The 17,241-nt window shown below is 56.3% G+C and overlaps 1 protein-coding gene across 1 annotated transcript in view; it reads left to right on the forward strand.

The window, feature by feature from the left end:
• Positions 1-17,241, forward strand: part of ITPR3 (inositol 1,4,5-trisphosphate receptor type 3) — a 67,490-nt gene that overhangs the window by 19,120 nt on the left and 31,129 nt on the right. The window contains 12 exon segments of the mRNA XM_081828021.1: positions 6,501-6,622; positions 8,447-8,533; positions 9,359-9,517; positions 9,716-9,814; positions 10,095-10,178; positions 12,523-12,669; positions 12,899-12,994; positions 13,571-13,621; positions 13,794-13,936; positions 14,919-15,018; positions 15,095-15,255; positions 15,829-15,970. Of these exon segments, the coding sequence (XP_081684147.1) occupies positions 6,501-6,622; positions 8,447-8,533; positions 9,359-9,517; positions 9,716-9,814; positions 10,095-10,178; positions 12,523-12,669; positions 12,899-12,994; positions 13,571-13,621; positions 13,794-13,936; positions 14,919-15,018; positions 15,095-15,255; positions 15,829-15,970 (1,391 nt within the window).

Genomic DNA, 17,241 nt, shown 5'->3' on the forward strand with positions numbered 1-17,241 from the left:
AGGTAGCATTCTATATACGCTTTTCTGGTTTTTGTTGTTTTTACTTTATAAATCTTACTAAGGATCCTACTGGAGACCTTTTCATATTAGCATATAGAGATCTTGAGCTCTCTCTGTTTTTTCTTTCATTTAGATACCCATTTTTTGTTCCGTATCCTGGACAACTGTGTGAAAATAGTGTTTCTACAACTTAGCGCGTTTGAAACATTTAGAAAGTATTTATTTATTTTAAACTGTGGTAAAGATCTCTAACAGAAAGTTTCCCATCTTTAACTATTTTTAGGTGTACAGTTCAGTGGCATTAAGCAACTTGTCACCCATAGACAGCCGCCGCCACCATCCAGCCGTAGAACTTTTGTCTTCCTGTAACACTGAAACTCTACGCCGGTTAAATAATCACCGCCGCCGCCCCCCTCCCCAACCACCATGCTACTTTCCATCTCCATCAATTTGACTATTCTAAGTACCCACACGAGTGGAATCATCCAGTATTTGTCCTTGCAACTGGCTTCTTTCACTTAGCATAATGGCCTCAAGGTTGACTCACATGTAGCGTGTGTCTCTCTTAGGGCTGCAGAGCGTTCCGTTATGCGGCTCGCTTGGAATGTATTTCACCAGTCCCCTCTGATGGGCGCTTGGGCTCTTCCTAATCTCACTCTTTCCCGATGCTGCTGCAGCGAAGACCCTAGTCCCTTGACATTTTGTACAAATGCTGGTGTGCTCTCGGAAGGTCGGACCGGCGGCAAGGTCGCCGAGTGGAGGGGAGGGGAGGCTGAGATCAATGTCCTAGGAGAAGGCAGTCCCTTTGAGCTCTTCATTGTTTCTTCGGTGCTCCCAGGTCTTGCTTATTCCAGGAGGTTGTAGCTTCCCTGGGCCACTCCTCCTCTTCCTCTGCCCCATCCTCCCCAGGGCGCGGTCGCGATTCTCCATTGTCACCTGCATAAACCCGGGGGTCACGCATAGTTCCACCTTGGTTACTCGGCAACTGGCAGCCCCGGCGCCCCTCCCTCTGCTGCCAGACGCACTTTCAGGTTTACATCAAGACCCAATATCCTTGCCTTCTCTTCTGGAACCACAAGGGAGTCTTCTGTGTTTTGTTCAGTAGGTTGAGTCTAAATGTTGAAAATGATGGGGCGCCAGGGTGGCTCAGTCGTTAAGCGTCTGCCTTCGGCTCAGGTCCCTGGGATGGAGCCCCGCATCGGGCTCCCTGATCGGCGGGAAGCCTGCTTCTCCCTCTCCCACTCCCTCTGCTTGTGTTCCCTCTCCCGCTGTGTCTCTCTCTCTGTCAAATAAATAAAAAATCTTAAAAAAAAAATAAATGTTGAAAATTATTAGAAGCAAATGTTTACACGATTTACACAGAGCTTGGACCTTACCATGACTGTAGAACTTTATTCCCTGGGCTCTGTTCTCACCTCCAGTCTTCAGCACTGGTGCTTTTCAATCTTGTTGGAGCGGCAGAACTATTTGGGGTTTGTGGTGCCTTTATAGATGCATATCCCCCGCCCCCCACCTCCCCCACCCCCACCCCCACCCCCACCCTCGCTCCAGCCTGCTGAATAGATGCGGGACCTGGGAGTTTTGTTTTGTTTTTTTAAGATTTAATTAATTTATTTATTTTAAAGAGAAAGAGCATCAGCGGGGGAGGGGCAGAGGGAGAGGGAGAGAGAATCTCAAGCAGACTCCCCGCTGAGCGCGGAGCCAGACATGGAGCTCGATCTCACGACGCTGAGATCATGACTTGAGTGGAAACCAACAGCTGGACGCTCAACCGACTGAGTCACCCAGGAGCCCTAGGAGTTTGTGTTTTTTAAAGCTCCCCCAGTGGCAGTGGCTTTTGAAGTGTTAGGGAACTGTAGTTTCAGGGAAGGTCACTGGACTTTGTTTACTATGTGAATATCTTCTTGTCTGCAGCCCCACAAGCCTTGTGCCCCGTCAGCAATGAGTGCATGTCCCCCAACACACACAGTCCTGACTGTTGGAAACCTCCCTGGGCCCGGTCTCCTGGCCACCCTCCCATCCTTCTTCCTCTCTGCCCTCCTGCCCTGGGGTTTGGTGAGAAGAAAGGTTCCAGCCCCTTCTGGGGTTCTGACAGGGCTGCCTTTGGGCCAAAAACACCATAGAAGCATGGAGGTGTGCCACAAACATTGTAGAGGACTCAAGTCATTTATTCATTCAACAAACATTTCCTAACATGTACTATGGGCCAGGCTGTAAGGGAGGATCTGTGTGAGAGAGAAAAAGACAAATTCGACAAGTCCTAGGGAGTCGGTTTCCAAGACAGAGATAGAAGATTTGGGAGCTGGGAGGGGTCACGTCTGGTTTCCTTCCCAGTCCTGGGATGCTCCAGAGCAGTGTGTTTCATTCAAACACAGTCTCTGACCCATTAGTGGCTGTGGGAAATCCCTTTAGTGGGGCTCCACCATCCTTTAAAGACCAGAATAGAATTTGAATGCATCACCATAGTAGGGGTCGTTCCTATTTCATTCATTCTTCCTTCAACTCCTTCCTTCCTGTTAAATGAGTTCAGTGAGTTTTAAATGTGGTTATTGAAGCTTTCTTATTTCCAGAGATTCTATTTCGTTCTTTTTCAGTCTGTGATGTTACTCTTTATAGTTTCCTCTTCTCTGCAGGGATCCTCAAGCTTTCATGGATTTAAGCAGGGTAGGCATACTGTTCTACAGACGTTGTCTGTGCCTGGAGTCTCTTCATGTCTGTTTCTACTGTCTGTTTGGTGGGTTGGTTCTCTCCCATGACAGCTAGTTCCCAAGACTTCCTGGCTAGCTTTGACTGTACGCTTGCCATTGCATATGAAAAATTTGGTATGAGTGGTTGTGGACCAGAGGAAGGTACCTTCCTCCAGAGAGGGTGTGCATATCCTGTTACCAGACCCCTGGGGCTCCACCTGTCCAAGACTGCCTGAAGCCAGACTCAGATTCGGGGTTTCCTACACCATCCAGGGGATTCCAACAGGGCGCTAGTTTCTGGAAGGGGCTGTTCTGCCTCGGGTTCAGCCTACACTTGGGGGCGTAGTCCTTTGGGGTCCCAGCTTACTGAACGGAGGGTCTCCTGATAGACTCCTACCTTCCATGGGCCTGGCCTTGGATTTCTGCCTCCTGTCACCTGATGAAGCCATCCACATAAAAAGTCAGTTTTCTGGGGCGCCTGGGTGGCTCAGTCATTAAGCGTCTGCCTTCGGCTCAGGTCATGATTCCAGGGTCCTGGGATCGAGCCCCGCATTGGGCTCCTTGCTCAGCGGGAAGCCTGCTTCTCCCTCTCCCACTCCCCCTGCTTGTGTTCCCTCTCTTGCTGTGTCTCTTTCGAATAAATAAATAAAATCTTAAAAAAAAAAAAAAAGCCTGTTTTCTGGAATCAGTGAATATCCTCAGGGTGAAAGTAGCTTGGGTGTTTCTATATCTTTCTAACTTCCCTTTGATCCTCGGCTTGGGCCCAGGAATTCTTCACTATTTTGTCAGTTCTTTCAGAAGTCTTAAAATAATATCCATTTGAAAAATCCGGTTGTGTGAGTTGTTTTCTGGTTGGGTTGGTCAAAAGATATTATAACCATGGTTCTCAGCCCCGTCAGAGCCTGCCCTGCTTACCAGGGACAGAAGCAAGCCCCCATGTTGTTTCATGAAATGGTGATCCAGAAATGTCTTTCGGTGAGTCAGTTCAGAAAAGCTTGAGAATTTCTGCTCTAGGGCGACCTGGGGCAGCATCTCTCTTTCCTTCTGTTCTCCTTTCTGGATTGGGAGTGGTGGGGTGGGGGTGCAGGGAGATCAGGGAGCTCACGATCCCCCAGGCCTGTGGGCTCCAGGCTCACTCAGACCCAGGGTCCTGGCCTGCCCCCTCCCTTCCCAGCTTGCCAGACCCACAGTGTGACTTGCCGCTCTCACTTCACTGTCCCCTCCACGTGGCGCCCTCTTGCCCTTCCCTCCACCTGCAGTGCCTCATCCCTCTCCTCCCTCCTTGGCTATAAATTCAGGCCCCATCTCATCCACACGGGAGAGGCGTTTCTAGATTCATGCGTTCATCCGGCAGGAATTCACTGAGCCCCGGGCTAGGCGCTGGGGACACGGTGATGAGCCCCACGTGGCCCTGACCACCTGCAGATGAGCCTGTCAGAACCAGAGCGTGCTTTAATATTAATAAGTGGAATTCAAAAATAATACAACCGATGCATATCTATATTTATGTCAAATAAAATGGAGGGTAAGAGCCAGGGTCTGAGGGAGCCTGGAGCTGGGGGGGGGGGAGGGAGCAAGGCCAATATAATGTCCTAAGGGCGAAAAAAAGAGACATAAAAGGAAAGCAATTTCTAATGAAGTAATACGCGTCTCAGAAGTGGATGTTGGGCACAACTAGAAGGCCCAAGGACGCAGTCGGAGCTTGCCTGTGAATCATGACTAGGGCAACCACAAACACAAGCATCTGGCACGGCCGCCAGTGATGCGTTCTCCGAAACAGGAAAAAAAAAGAAAAAGAAAAAAACAACTCCTGGTAAAGTTTGAACAACACAAAGGACAACACAGATTCCCTCAGCTTATATCTGAGTTGCATTCCTGAAAAATTCCCTGTTTGCTAAAACCAGGCAAAAAACCCTTTGTGTTTGTGTGTGTCGCTCTGGGCCCAGAGCACTGCCCGCAGCAGTCCACCCGTGAGTGTGTGGCAGGATGTTCCCGCGGGAGTCTTGCTGGACGATCTTTATGGTGCCAGTGTCCAGCATCCCTGTCCTGCCCACTAAATGCCGGCTGTTACCTCTCTCGGGACTACCCCCCTCCCCCGCTTGGCCAAACAATCTCTGGCGTGGGTCACTGCTCTGACCGGCTGGGAACCCGTGGCCTCAAGGTGGTAAGCGGGGGGCCTGGGGAGCCCTGGGAGCGCCAGCCCAGCCTAAAGAAGCAGGAGGACTTCTTGGAGGGGGTGACACCTGAGCTTCTTCTTGAGGGCTAAGCAGATCCTTGTGAAGACCTACTCTGTCCAACGAAATGAGTGCTTGTTTCCAGAAGCGATGCCCGCTCCTGCTGGTGGTGTCAAGGTGGGCCAGGCAGGGCAGGCCTTGGTGACTCTATCCACTTACGGAATTGCTATTTCCCCCGTTCTCTTCAAGGAATTCTGTCTTCTCTGAACTTTGACTCACTCAGTCTCTCTTCCGGATGGCACCAGGGGGCTGGATGCTCATGGGCTGGATAGAAAATCCAGTTTTGCCTTTGTTTTTGTTTTTTTTTTTAAGATTTTATTAATTTATTTGAGACAGAGAGAAAGAGAGAGGGCACAAGTGGGGAGGAGGGTCAGAGGGAGAGGGAGAAGGAGAAGCAGACTCCCTGCTGAGTGGGGAGCCCGATGCAGGGCTCGATCCTAGGACCCTGGGATCATGAGCTGAGCTGAGGGCAGACGTTTAACCGATGGAGCCACCCAGGAGCCCCCAGCTTTGCTTCTAGTTCCTGGTGGCTGGATGACCAGCTTTGACCAGAGCGGGCACCTAGCCTTCCTTTGGAGGACAGACGGAAAGGGCCAGAAGGAAGGGCGCCTCAGCATAGCCATCCGCCCTCCTGGGCGCCGTGTGGCTGGAGCCTGCGCAGGCATGGAGGCCCAGCCCTGCAGCACGAGGGGGGTCTTGGAGGCCACGAGCCTGACCCCTTGTCCAGGCTGTGATTCCCTCCTGCGACGGGGAACTCATTGCCTCGCAGCGTAGCCCATGCCATTGGCAACCCGGCCCAGCCACTTGAGCCAGCCCTTCACCGTGACACAGAATCCTCCATCCCCTCCTGCCACACTTCAGAATAGGATTTTCCAACTCATGCTTCCTTCGGATAAGTAGAAACATCGGCACCCTCTCTGGAGTTTGGGCTTATGAAAATCACAGGTGTTTTGTCTGCTTTCCAAAATAAAAATCGGAATAGTGAATCTGTTTGTGGAATTTTGAGGGGCCCAGTCTTAGGTCAAGTTCCCTGGAAGCAGAGCCTATGGAGGAGGGGTCTCCGGAGCACAGAGTGAGGGAGGCTTGCTCATTCAGGGCAGAGGAAGAGCCAAGCAAGGATGTGGTTTCGGGGCGATCCTGCTGGCAGCTGGGGAGTGACCAGCACCTCACAGAGGTCACCTCCAGAGGCCAGATAATTCTGAGCTGCTTCTGGGGGGCCGGGGGGGGATGTAACTTCCCAGGCATCTGTGGGCGAGATGGCAGTGGGTCAGAGAAGGATGCAGGTATTAGCTTTCAGCCACCAATGTCCACAAAAGTGGGCACAGACGGGGCATGTGGGGGTCCAAAGGCCTCTGGTAAATCTCTCATGGGGAAGAGGGCACGTGTCTGCCTCCCAGGTGAGATCCTGCCCTCACGCCTTCTCCCAAGTTCTTCGGGGTTCTTCCAACCACTACCTCTCCACCCAAGTGGGGCAGGAGGGTGGGGAGGGATGGAGAGAGCGGAGGTGGGATTTGGGGGCCGGGTGGCAGGCCGAGCGCCGCACGAACTGATCGCCCCTCCTTTACCTGCCCTCCCACAGACTGCCTCTTCAAGGTGTGTCCCATGAACCGCTACTCGGCCCAGAAGCAGTACTGGAAGGCCAAACAGACCAAGCAGGACAAGGAGAAGATCGCCGATGTGGTGCTGCTCCAGAAGTTGCAGGTGGGTATGTGTGTCAGGGATCCGGGTGCACGCAGGGGGTTGCTGCTTATCAGAGCCAAAGGGGCCCCGTGGCTGAGTCCAAATCGGTGTGTGTGGGTGTGAATGAGGTGAGAGAGGGGAAGTAGAGTGCCTTCCCAGTGATCCACTTGTCTATATGACCCTTTGTGCCAGTTAGAAGGAGGTGCTCCTTCCTCCAGGCTGGTGTAGCCCTCTGCCCAGGGCACATGGCTCAGTGAGTGAAACGTGGATTAGATTTCAGCTCCCACCCAGCCCTTCAGCTGGACACCATTGTGCAGTGAACAACCTGTACAGCTGCCCATGGAGTTACCAGTAGTTCCTGGTGACAGTGGTTCCAGGGAACCTAACTTGAGAACCAGTCTTAACCTCCCCCCTCATTTTATAGAGTTGGACCCTGGGGCCCTTAGAGGGCGCTGGGCTGTCCATGCTTATCCAGTGAGTTTGTGGTAGGGCCTGAATGGCCCCCGGTCTCTGATCCACCTTGGGGTCCTTGGACACCTGGACAGTGCACAATGTAAGGGCCTGGGTGGTTGCTTGTGGGCCTCTTGGAGGCAGTGGCTCAGTTGACATCCTACGTAATCCTCCCTGGACAGACCTCAGGGCCTCAAGCCCAGTCCCCATGAAGAAGAAAGTAGGAGGCTTTGGCTGTGCTCAGCAGCTTTGCAGCCTGTTTCTGAGGCCCTCCCTCAGGCCTGGTGCGCCTCTCCCTGTCATGTAGACCTTGCTTCCTCATGTTCCCTTCCCTGAGGAGGTGGGTGTGAAATGGGGGAAGGGCGGGCCTCACCCCAGAGCTGTGAACTGGGCTGGAAAGAGAGGGTTGGAGGGTGGACTGCCTGAGCTCTGTTATAAGTACCCCATCTTTCTTCCTGGGCTGGGGGCTGTCACAGGCGTCCTTCCTGCTGCTGACGCAGGCCAAGGCTGAACTGGGGATCTGGCCTGGGTGTAGGGTGTTTCCGTGTGCACAGACACACACACATGTGGTCATATCGTCACACACTGTAGGTTTGTGGGAAGTCATGTGGTACGGGGTGAGTTTCCCTAACAGCCACCCCCGCCCCAGCCTCAGTCATGAGACCTGGGTAATGGGGCAGAGGGGCCAGTACTTTCAGGGAGTGCCAGTCTGATGGAGGAAACAGCCCTGTTTCCAGGAACCCCCAATCTGATGGAGGAGATAGTCTGTCCTTAGGCAGCTTCCAGGCTAATGTGACAGACGTGCCTGAAAAGGGTCCGTAATGGGAAGCCAACCGAACCCTGAGGGCCACTCGGGTAGGATCTGTCAGAGCTGGATGTGGCCCACCAGTGAGGGCTCCCTGAAGGCAGTGGCTAGGAGCCCATACAGTTTTGGGAGGAGGGGGGGGAGGAGGAAGAGGAGGAAGGAGCACCAGGCACATCTGTCAGGGTTTGGGTTGGGGCAGGGGTCCTGTGTTGGGGGCATCAGGACTCTGCTATGATGGGGGTAGTGAGGCACAGCTTAGGTTGTCTGCTGGCGGGGTCAAAGGGCATAGGGAGCTCAAGGGCCTGCTGGCATGTCCCCTCCCGAGGAGGTGGGCGGGGAGGGGCAGGGGATCGGGGTTCCCCTGGGCTGCGTACTCCACACTCTGAGTATCAGTCCCTCATCAACAGAGGGGGAGGGGATAGGCCACATGGCCTCTAGGGGGGGTCACCCTGGGTACAGTGCCAGGAGCTGTGTGTGTGTGTGTGTGTGTGTGTGTGTGTATGCGCATGCATGTGTGGGGTAGGGGACGTGGCCCTGCAGGACTGCTCCTTCCCAGCCTGCCTTCCACCTGTCTGCGTGCGTCTGCACAGCATGCAGCCCAGATGGAGCAGAAGCAGAACGACACGGAGAACAAGAAGGTGCACGGGGACGTGGTGAAGTACGGCAGTGTGATCCAGGTGAGACCCACTGGCATCACCCCCCGGAGACGCTGGGCTGGTGTGGGGGCGGGCGGCAGTTGCCATGCCCTCTGGGGCTTGTGTCCCCAGCGGGTGGCCCGGGGACTGTCTCCGTGACTGCATATCTGCTTCTGTGTGTGCCTCCTGCTGGGTGGCCCGAGTAGCTGTGCCCATGGGCAGGTTCTCGGCACACTGGTCACCAGCACAGATCCTGGAGTCCGAGTTCCAATCTTGGCTCTGGGACCTTGGGTGCCTCTGTTTCCCCATCTGTAAAATCAGGCTGGTGATAGTACTACCTTTTTGGTCGTTGTAAGATGACATGAATTAATACAAAGTATTTAAAAATGCGGGCTTCTTCTTTTGTGACCACCCGGGTGCCTGACTGGGGGCGTGTGGCTGCGCGTGTCTCAATTTGTGTGTTTATGTCTGTGTTTCTGACACTGTAGGTGTGTCCCGTTGTGACCAAGGTCCAGTGGGCCCCCCAGAGCCCCCCTCCCTACCGGGCTGGCCTTGGGGGGCCTGGCACCCTCACCCGCACCCCACCCGCCCCCCAGAGCCCCCCTCCCTGCTGGGCTGGCCTCGGGGGGCCTGGCGCCCTCACCCGCGCCCCCCACCCCCCAGAGCTCCCCTCCCTGCTTGGCTGGCCTCGGGGGGGCCCGGCACCCTCACCCGCACCCTGCCTGCCCCCCAGAGCCCCCCTCCCTGCTGGGCTGGCCTGGGGGGGGCCTGGCACCCTCACCCGCCCCCCCGCCCCCCAGAGCCCTTCTCCCTGCTGGCCTGGCCTCGGGGGGCGGCCCAGAGCCCTCACCCGCGCCCCGCCCGCAGCTCCTGCACATGAAGAGCAACAAGTACCTGACGGTGAACAAGCGGCTTCCGGCCCTGCTGGAGAAGAACGCCATGCGGGTGACTCTGGACGGAACGGGCAACGAGGGCTCCTGGCTCTTCATCCAGCCCTTCTGGAAGCTGCGGAGCAACGGCGACAACGTAAGGACCGGCCTGGGGTGGAGGGGCCGGCTGGGGGGGTGGGCGGCCAGGCTGCAGCTCCAGAGCGGCTTCTATAGGGTCTCTGATGTGGGGACTGGCTGAGGTCGTGCCCATTTCTCAGAGGGGCAGACTGAGATCAGAGAGAGGCCTACAGGCCTGGCCCTTCCCATCTGCGCCCTGTTCTGCCTGCACCCGTAGGTGGTGGTGGGGGACAAGGTGATCCTGAATCCTGTCAACGCGGGGCAGCCTCTGCACGCCAGCAACTATGAGCTCAGTGACAACGCGGGCTGCAAGGAGGTGAGTGGCTGCCGGGGCCCCTGAGGGCACAGACATCCCCTCCTTGCCCTGCTCTGGTCCTTGGTCCTCTTCGTCTGCCCTACGCTCCAGCCCCCAGGCCAGCAGCCCTGGGGCAGCTGGGCTGGGGCGGGGGAGGGGGGGTGGCGGCTGGCTGAGAGAAGACACCTCCTCATGCTCTGATGGGAGCTGGGCTGGTCCGCCCCTCACCCCGGGCCTTTCCCCCTGGCCTCCAACTGCTGGGGGTCTGGCAGGCGTCAGGGTTCTCTCGGCCCTTCCCCAGGTCAACTCCGTGAACTGCAACACCAGCTGGAAGATCAACCTGTTCATGCAGTTCCGAGACCACCTGGAAGAGGTGTTGAAAGGGGTAAGGACTGGCCCCCCCACCCCCGCGACAGCTGCCACCTGTCTGCTGGCTGCCCAGCCCCTCCCCCGCAGGGTCCCCTTCCCCCACCTCCCTCTACCCAGGTCTGCTCCTCGCCTGACCCTCCCCTCCATGCGCCCCCTTCTCTGGCTCTGCACCCTCTTCAGCCTCCCTCCACCCCCCCCAGCACCCCAGACCCCCGCACTCCCCCACAAGCTGGACCACCCCTTTTCTTGTCTCTGGACTCATAGCCTCCCTCTCCATCCTTTCTGGGTCCTGGCTAGCCTCTGTTTTTTCTCTTACTAAGGGTGTGCCAGTGGACTAGGGGTCCCCGTCCCCTCACCTTGGGGGCCAAGATCCTTTGAGCACCCTGTCCCCTCCCCAGCACTGGCTCCGTGGACCCGGGCCAGGTGCCCTCCCCTTTGCCCTGTGCCCTCTTAGGCAAGGGCCTGAGGCTGCTGAGTCAGGGCCTGTGCCCTGGTTCCAGACCCACTGGCGTGGGTGCTAGGACATAGGGGTTGGCAGGCGCTGAGGGGTTCAGCCTGCCGGACCCAGTATTGCTGGGAAACATCATGGTAATGACTTAGGGAGAGAGCAGAGCGAGGGGCAGGGAGGGCTGGAGAGACTGCTACACAAGCCCTGAAAACCAAGTGTGGGGGAGAGAGGGGGGCTCAGAGGTTTAAGTGGGGCTTCAGGGGGTAGAACCAGCCTATTGGGGGGTAGGTCGTATATGGAAGGGCAGATTTGGGGGGTAGCAGAGAGGGTGGGGCTCCTCAGCTAGGGGAATTGGCAGGCACCTGGCCATGAAAGGGACATATAGGCACAGGTGACAGGCCTGAGAGCAGCCACCTGAGGAGGCTGGCTGCCCTGTGTTCATTGCATCCCCCGAGAAGCCTGCAGTGTCCCCCCTTACCCTCTGCTCCCAGGCGGGCTGCTCTGTCACACTGTACTGCCCCCGCAGGCTGCCTCAGCCCCCTCCCACCTCCCAGGCTCTTTCCATCCACCCGTGCTCTGTCCAAATGCCTTTCTCTCCCTCCCTGAAGCCTGCACATCATCCACATAGCAATCAAGCCTCAGCCTGTGTGCCACCTCCTCCTGGAAGCCTTCTCTGATTACACATTCCTGCTCCCAAATCTGTGTGGCCCTTAGAAAATGAAGCATCATTGGGCCGAACCCCATGGTGTGGCCTGGACTGGTTTCTGTGACTCTGTCATGGCTTTGATGTTAGAGGCCAGGCCACCTGGAAGTGAGATTTGAGTGTGCAGAGTCCACCCCTTTTTTGGCTCTCGCCCTGTACTGCGTGGATACAGAAGTCACGAGGTTCTGCCAAAGTAACTGGCTTAATCTATGTATCTTCTCTCGCTCACTCGCTCGCACATTCACTCCACAGGTGGGCACAGGGTAGGAAGTGTGGTGGAAAGGTGAGGGCTCCGGAGCTGCACCACGGATTCATGTCCCCTTTGCCACTAGCTGTGTGACCCTTGGCAGGACACTTAGCTTCTCTGCCTGAGTCTCTCCACCTGTAAAATGGGGATAATGATATAGGTACCCGGGCAGCGTGGGTGAGGATGAGGTGAGGAAGTCCACGTAAAGGGCTCACGCAGCGGCTAGCACGTGGGAAACGTGCAATGTTCTTCATTATACAAATTATAGCCCTCGCAATTTCTGCAAGGGGCCATGGTATCCCCATTTTGCACAAGAGGAAACTGAGGCTCAGAGATGTTAAGGGACTTATCCAAGGTCACACAGCTTGGGAAGCAGAACCAGGGTCCAAACTTGGTCTCTGTGTCCAAAGCTCCGGAGATGAATAGGCCACAGTCTCTGCACTCCAGCTGTTCCAGGCCCGTGGGAGCAGAGGAATTGGGCAAGAATTACCCATATTCAGGCAGAAGGGGCCCTAGGGAGGTGCAGCCATGGGCCTGGGGGGACCCTAGAAGGTGATACCCCTCCTGCCTTCATAGAGAGGGTGACTTGAGATTGGCCTTTAGAGGTCAGGTGGGGTTACTAGAGGTACGAATCAGGGAAGGAGATAGCCAAGGGTGGGCTTGACATAGGAGGCTGGGGAAGGTTCTGGATAAGAGCATGTCCCGCCCCAGTCGTCTGGAGGCTCTGGATTTGGGGTGTGGGCAGAGCACCTGGCTGAGGGGCCAGCCCCTGGCCCTGGCCACCCTCCGGTGGGGCTCAGCATGCATCTCGCCCTCTGCTTGCTGCTCTGAAAGGAGCAGGAGGGGCCCTGCACCAGCCGCGCCTGCATCTGAGGGTGGGCGGGGGTGGGGGGGACGGCGGCGGGGGGCTGGCCCCCCGGGAAGGTCCCGGCCCGTCCTGAGCCCGTGACCCACGGCTGTAGGGAGATGTGGTGCGGCTGTTCCACGCGGAGCAGGAGAAGTTCCTGACGTGTGACGAGTACAAGGGCAAGCTGCAGGTGTTCCTGCGCACGACGCTGCGCCAGTCCGCCACCTCGGCCACCAGCTCCAACGCCCTCTGGGAGGTGGAGGTCAGAGCTTGCTTCTTACCCAAGACCCAGCCCCTCCTCGCCAGCCCTGGGCCCCGCCCCCTCTTCTTCCCCCGTCACCCTGGAGGGTAGGAGGTGTAGAGGCGGGGCCAGGGGGCGTGGGGGGGCAGGTCCGGGTGCCACTTACCCAGAGCTCTCCAGGCCTCCCCAGGGCCCGAGCTACCGCTCCCTGGCCAGTGTCCCTTTCCTGCCTCACCCCTGCACCCCCCAGGTGGTCCACCACGACCCCTGCCGTGGGGGAGCTGGCCACTGGAACGGCCTGTACCGCTTCAAGCACCTGGCCACAGGCAACTACCTGGCCGCCGAGGTGAGTGGGGAGGTCGAGGGCGCCCTGGGAGCTCGGGGTGCGTGGGCACGCGGGCGCGCAGGAGCCCGTGAGCCGGTGCACGTCTGCACACATAGACACACGTGTCCGTGGCCCCTGGCTTATCTGCACTCTTGCATTAAACAAATACTATCAAATAAGCGCGTGCCTGCAAATAAGCCTCATGAACATTACAGCAGCCCTACTATGTGCCACGAGCTATTCTGGACCCTGGGGAATCACCAGCGAGCCAGGTTCCCACCCCTCGTATAACTTACATTCCACATGTTTGTCTGTCCATAGAATGCAGGCTTGTGTATACTAGGGCGTGTGTGTGTGTGTGTGTGTGTGTGTGTGTGTGTGTGTGTGTATTGATCTGTGGGTCCATGAAGAGGGGCATGAAGGGCAGGGCCTGGGGACTCTCGTTGGTGGCTTCTTCAGGAGCGACTTGGGCTTTAGTGCTGGGGTGGGCACCCCTGGGAGGGTGGGGGCTCCCTATGTGGACCTTGTTTTGGGGTGGGGGTCATGTGAGCATAGCTCAGTATCTAGTAGCTGCCCCCGTCTTGTGTCTCTGTCCAGGAGAACCCCAGCTACAAGGGTGATGCCTGTGATCCCAAGGCAGCGGGAATGGTGAGGACCAGAGCAGGGCTCCAGGGCCCAGGGAAGAGGGACCGTGGGTGTTGGCCAGGAAATCCTGGGAAGTGAGCTGGAGGGAGAAGGCCTCTCAGGTGGGATTCCAGGTGGTATCGGGGGGCCCGAGAGGAGGGAGGGGCTTCTGCCTGAGCTGGGGTCCTTATCCCAGGGTGCTCAGAGTCGTGTAGGTCGCCGGAACGCTGGGGAGAAGATCAAGTACCGCCTGGTGGCTGTGCCCCACGGCAACGACATCGCTTCCCTCTTTGAGCTGGACCCCACCACGTTGCAGAAAACCGACTCCTTTGTGCCCCGGTGAGTAGGTGCCGTGTGCTTGGGGGCTGATGGGGGTGCCCAGGCTGTGCCGTCCTGTCCCTGGGCCCCCTGCATCCCACACTCCTCTGTCCTCCTGAGCCCCTCTGGCCTCAGGACCTGCCTGTCCCGCCCCTCTGGGGACCGAGCTCTCAGAGCTGTGGGCAGCTGACTACCACCGAACATGCGCCATGTGCCGGGCCCTGGGTTCAAAACGCCTTCTCTCCAGTGTTCTTTATCAGGCACCTGCCCCCGTCTCTCTGCACACTCAAGCACATGCAGCATGAGTTTGTCCACGGCACACGGCGGGAGGGAGGGGAGGGACTGGGCTCCCTGACCTTTAAGGCCCCCCAACCGTAGATGCTAGGGCGTAACATCAAGAAACTTCCCGGGTGTCAGTCAGGCTTTGGCATTTATTAGCTGTCTGACCTCAGTCCCTTTGCCCTGACTGCCTGATCTGTCAAGTGGGCATATCAAGTTACCCATAACAGGGCTGATGGGAGACGTAATGGAGTCACTCAGTGTAGGCCCACCAGCCCTTACCTGAAGCTCTTGGGGCCAGGTGCCTTTTGAGATTCAGATTGTTTTTCATTTCAGAAAGGTAATTACATTTCATAATCAGAGACAAGAGTGTTTCTGCTCTGAGATGCATGCATCTTGACGCGAAGTGGGATAAATAGTCTAAATAGTCTCATTTGTCCAAATGAATCTTGGTTTCAAGTTTACAAACAAGCCTGGGCTTTTGGAGCGCTCTGGGTTTGGGAGCACAGGCGAGCCACGTGGGTCGGAACAGCACAGGGCCTGAGGGCTGTTTGCTGGCCACTCTCCTCTGGCTTGGGCTCCTCCCCTGGAGGGGATCGGTTCCCCTGTCCCATGGCCATGGAGTCGGGTGGAGATGTGGAGCCGGTGTGGGGCAGGGCAGGCAGACAGCGGGGATGCGCTCTGAGGCCCGCTCCCTGTGCCCTGCCCCCGGCCCCACCTGCAGGAACTCCTACGTCCGTCTGCGGCACCTCTGCACCAACACGTGGATCCAGAGCACCAATGTGCCCATCGACATCGAGGAGGAGCGGCCCATTCGGCTCATGGTGCGAGCCAGCCGGGGCTGCGGGGCTAGGGCCTTGGCTTGTCCCTGGGTGCCCTGCTGACCTCTTGTCCCTGCAGCTGGGCACCTGCCCCACCAAGGAGGACAAGGAGGCCTTTGCCATCGTGTCTGTGCCAGTGTCCGAGATCCGAGACCTGGACTTCGCCAACGATGCCAGCTCCATGCTGGCCAGTGCCGTGGAGAAACTCAACGAGGGCTTCATCAGCCAGAACGACCGCAGGTGGGCCGCACGGCAGGGTCCTCGAAGGGTCTGCATTTCATGAACCCAGGAGTCACAAAGCAGAAGCCGGGCAGGCTTGGCTGGCTGGGGTTGGGGAGACAGAGGTGGGGACTTGTTCTGGCAGGTTCTGGTGGACCCTGGGGCCCTTACCTCATGTATTGCTCATGTACTCCCAGAACTAACCGTGATGATGGGTTGAGGCTCACAGAGGTTAAGAGACTTGTCCATGGTCACACGGCTAGTAAGTGGCAGGGTCAGGACGGAAATGCAGAGTCCTTCACCCCAAACACCTTGTGCCCTGTTGTTCCTTTCCAGATCGGAGTATACTGAGATTCTTTGTCTCGGGGGCACTTTAGAATCCAGGGTGGGTGGGGCGAGGTGTGTGTTTTGAGAGCCTTTTGGGGTAAAGCTGGGGAGAGAAGTTGAAGGCCAATGATAGGCTTTGTGCTTTGGATCGTAGGGTGGGCGAGTGGCCTGATGAGAGCGTGTTTGGGGCAGGGCTGGTTGCCCGTGGCGGGGGGTTTCCCAGGGTTGGTGCCTTACACTTGTCATCACTGGTGTCCCTTCATGAAGGTTTGTCATCCAGCTGCTGGAGGACCTGGTGTTCTTCGTCAGCGACGTCCCCAACAATGGGCAGAATGTGCTGGACGTCATGGTCACCAAGCCCAACCGGGAACGGCAGAAGCTGATGAGGGAGCAGAACATCCTCAAACAGGTGTGTGTGCACACATGTGGGGAAGGGGCCGGCTGTCCAGAACAGGAGCCTTTTCCCATCTGCGGTGGAGCTTCAGTCTCTCTGCAGCTACTCTTCGCCCCTTTTTAGAAAATGAGTATTTGTTGAGCCCTGACCACATGCCAGGCGCTACCCTAAGCGCCCTACACGTACTGGCTTGGTGGATCCTCTCCCCTGGGGGAGGTACTATTATTACCCCAGGTTACCTGTGAGGGGTCTAATGCATAGAGGTTGGAGTAACTTGACCCTGAGTATGCGGCTAGGAAGCAGCAGGGCAGGATTTGAACTCGGGATGTCGGGTTGAGAACTTGTGCTTTTTTTTATTTAAGGCTTTTTTTTTTAAAGTAAGCTCTACACCAATGTGGGGCTTGAACTCACAACCTGGAGACCAAGAGTCGCATGCTCTACAGACTGAGCCAGCCAGGTGTCCCCAGAACTTGTGCTTAAAAAAATAGGGGGCACCTGGGTGGCTCAATCAGCTAAGCGTCTGCCGTTAGCTCAGGTCATGATCTCAGGGTCCTAGGATTGAGTCCCGCATCCAGCTCCCTGTTCAGCGGGGAGTTTGCTTCTCCCTCTCCCTCTGCCCGTCCCCGCTGTTCCTGCTCTCTCTCTCTCTCTCTCAAATAAATAAATAAAATTTAAAAAAATATATTTTTTCTGGGGCGCCTGGCTGGCTGAGCCAGTCCGTGGTGTGTGACTCTTGATCTCAGCCCAGCGCTGGGTGTGGAGATTACTTAAAAAAATATTTTTTCTAAGTTTTGATTGTGAAACTTTTCTTTCTTTCTTTTTTTTTTTTAAAGATTTTATTTATTTATTTGACAGAGAGAGAGAAAGCATAAGCAGGGGTAGTGGCAGAGGGAGGGGGAGAAGCAGGTTCCCCAAGGAATAGCGAGCCCGATACGGGGCTCCATCCCAGGACCTCGGGATCATGACCTGAGCCGAAGGCAGACACTTAACCAACTGAGCCACCCACGTGCCCCTGATTGTGAAACTTTTCAAATATTGGGAAAGTAATGAAAGAATAGTACAGTGAACACTGTACCACCACTGCCCGAATCTGCTTGTTACCATTTTGCCAGTTTGGTTTTTTTTTTTTTTTTATGTTATGTTAATCACCATACATTACATCATTAGTTTTTGATGTAGTGTTCCATGATCCATTGTTTGCGTATAACACCCAGTGCTCTATTCAATACGTGCCCTCTTTAATACCCATCACCAGACTAACCCATCCTCCCACCCCCCTCCCCTCT

The sequence above is a fragment of the Leptonychotes weddellii genome, chromosome 8 (genome assembly GCF_054177405.1).
Source record: "Leptonychotes weddellii isolate Sample4059 chromosome 8, ASM5417740v2, whole genome shotgun sequence".
NCBI classification, from domain to species: Eukaryota; Metazoa; Chordata; class Mammalia; order Carnivora; family Phocidae; genus Leptonychotes; species Leptonychotes weddellii.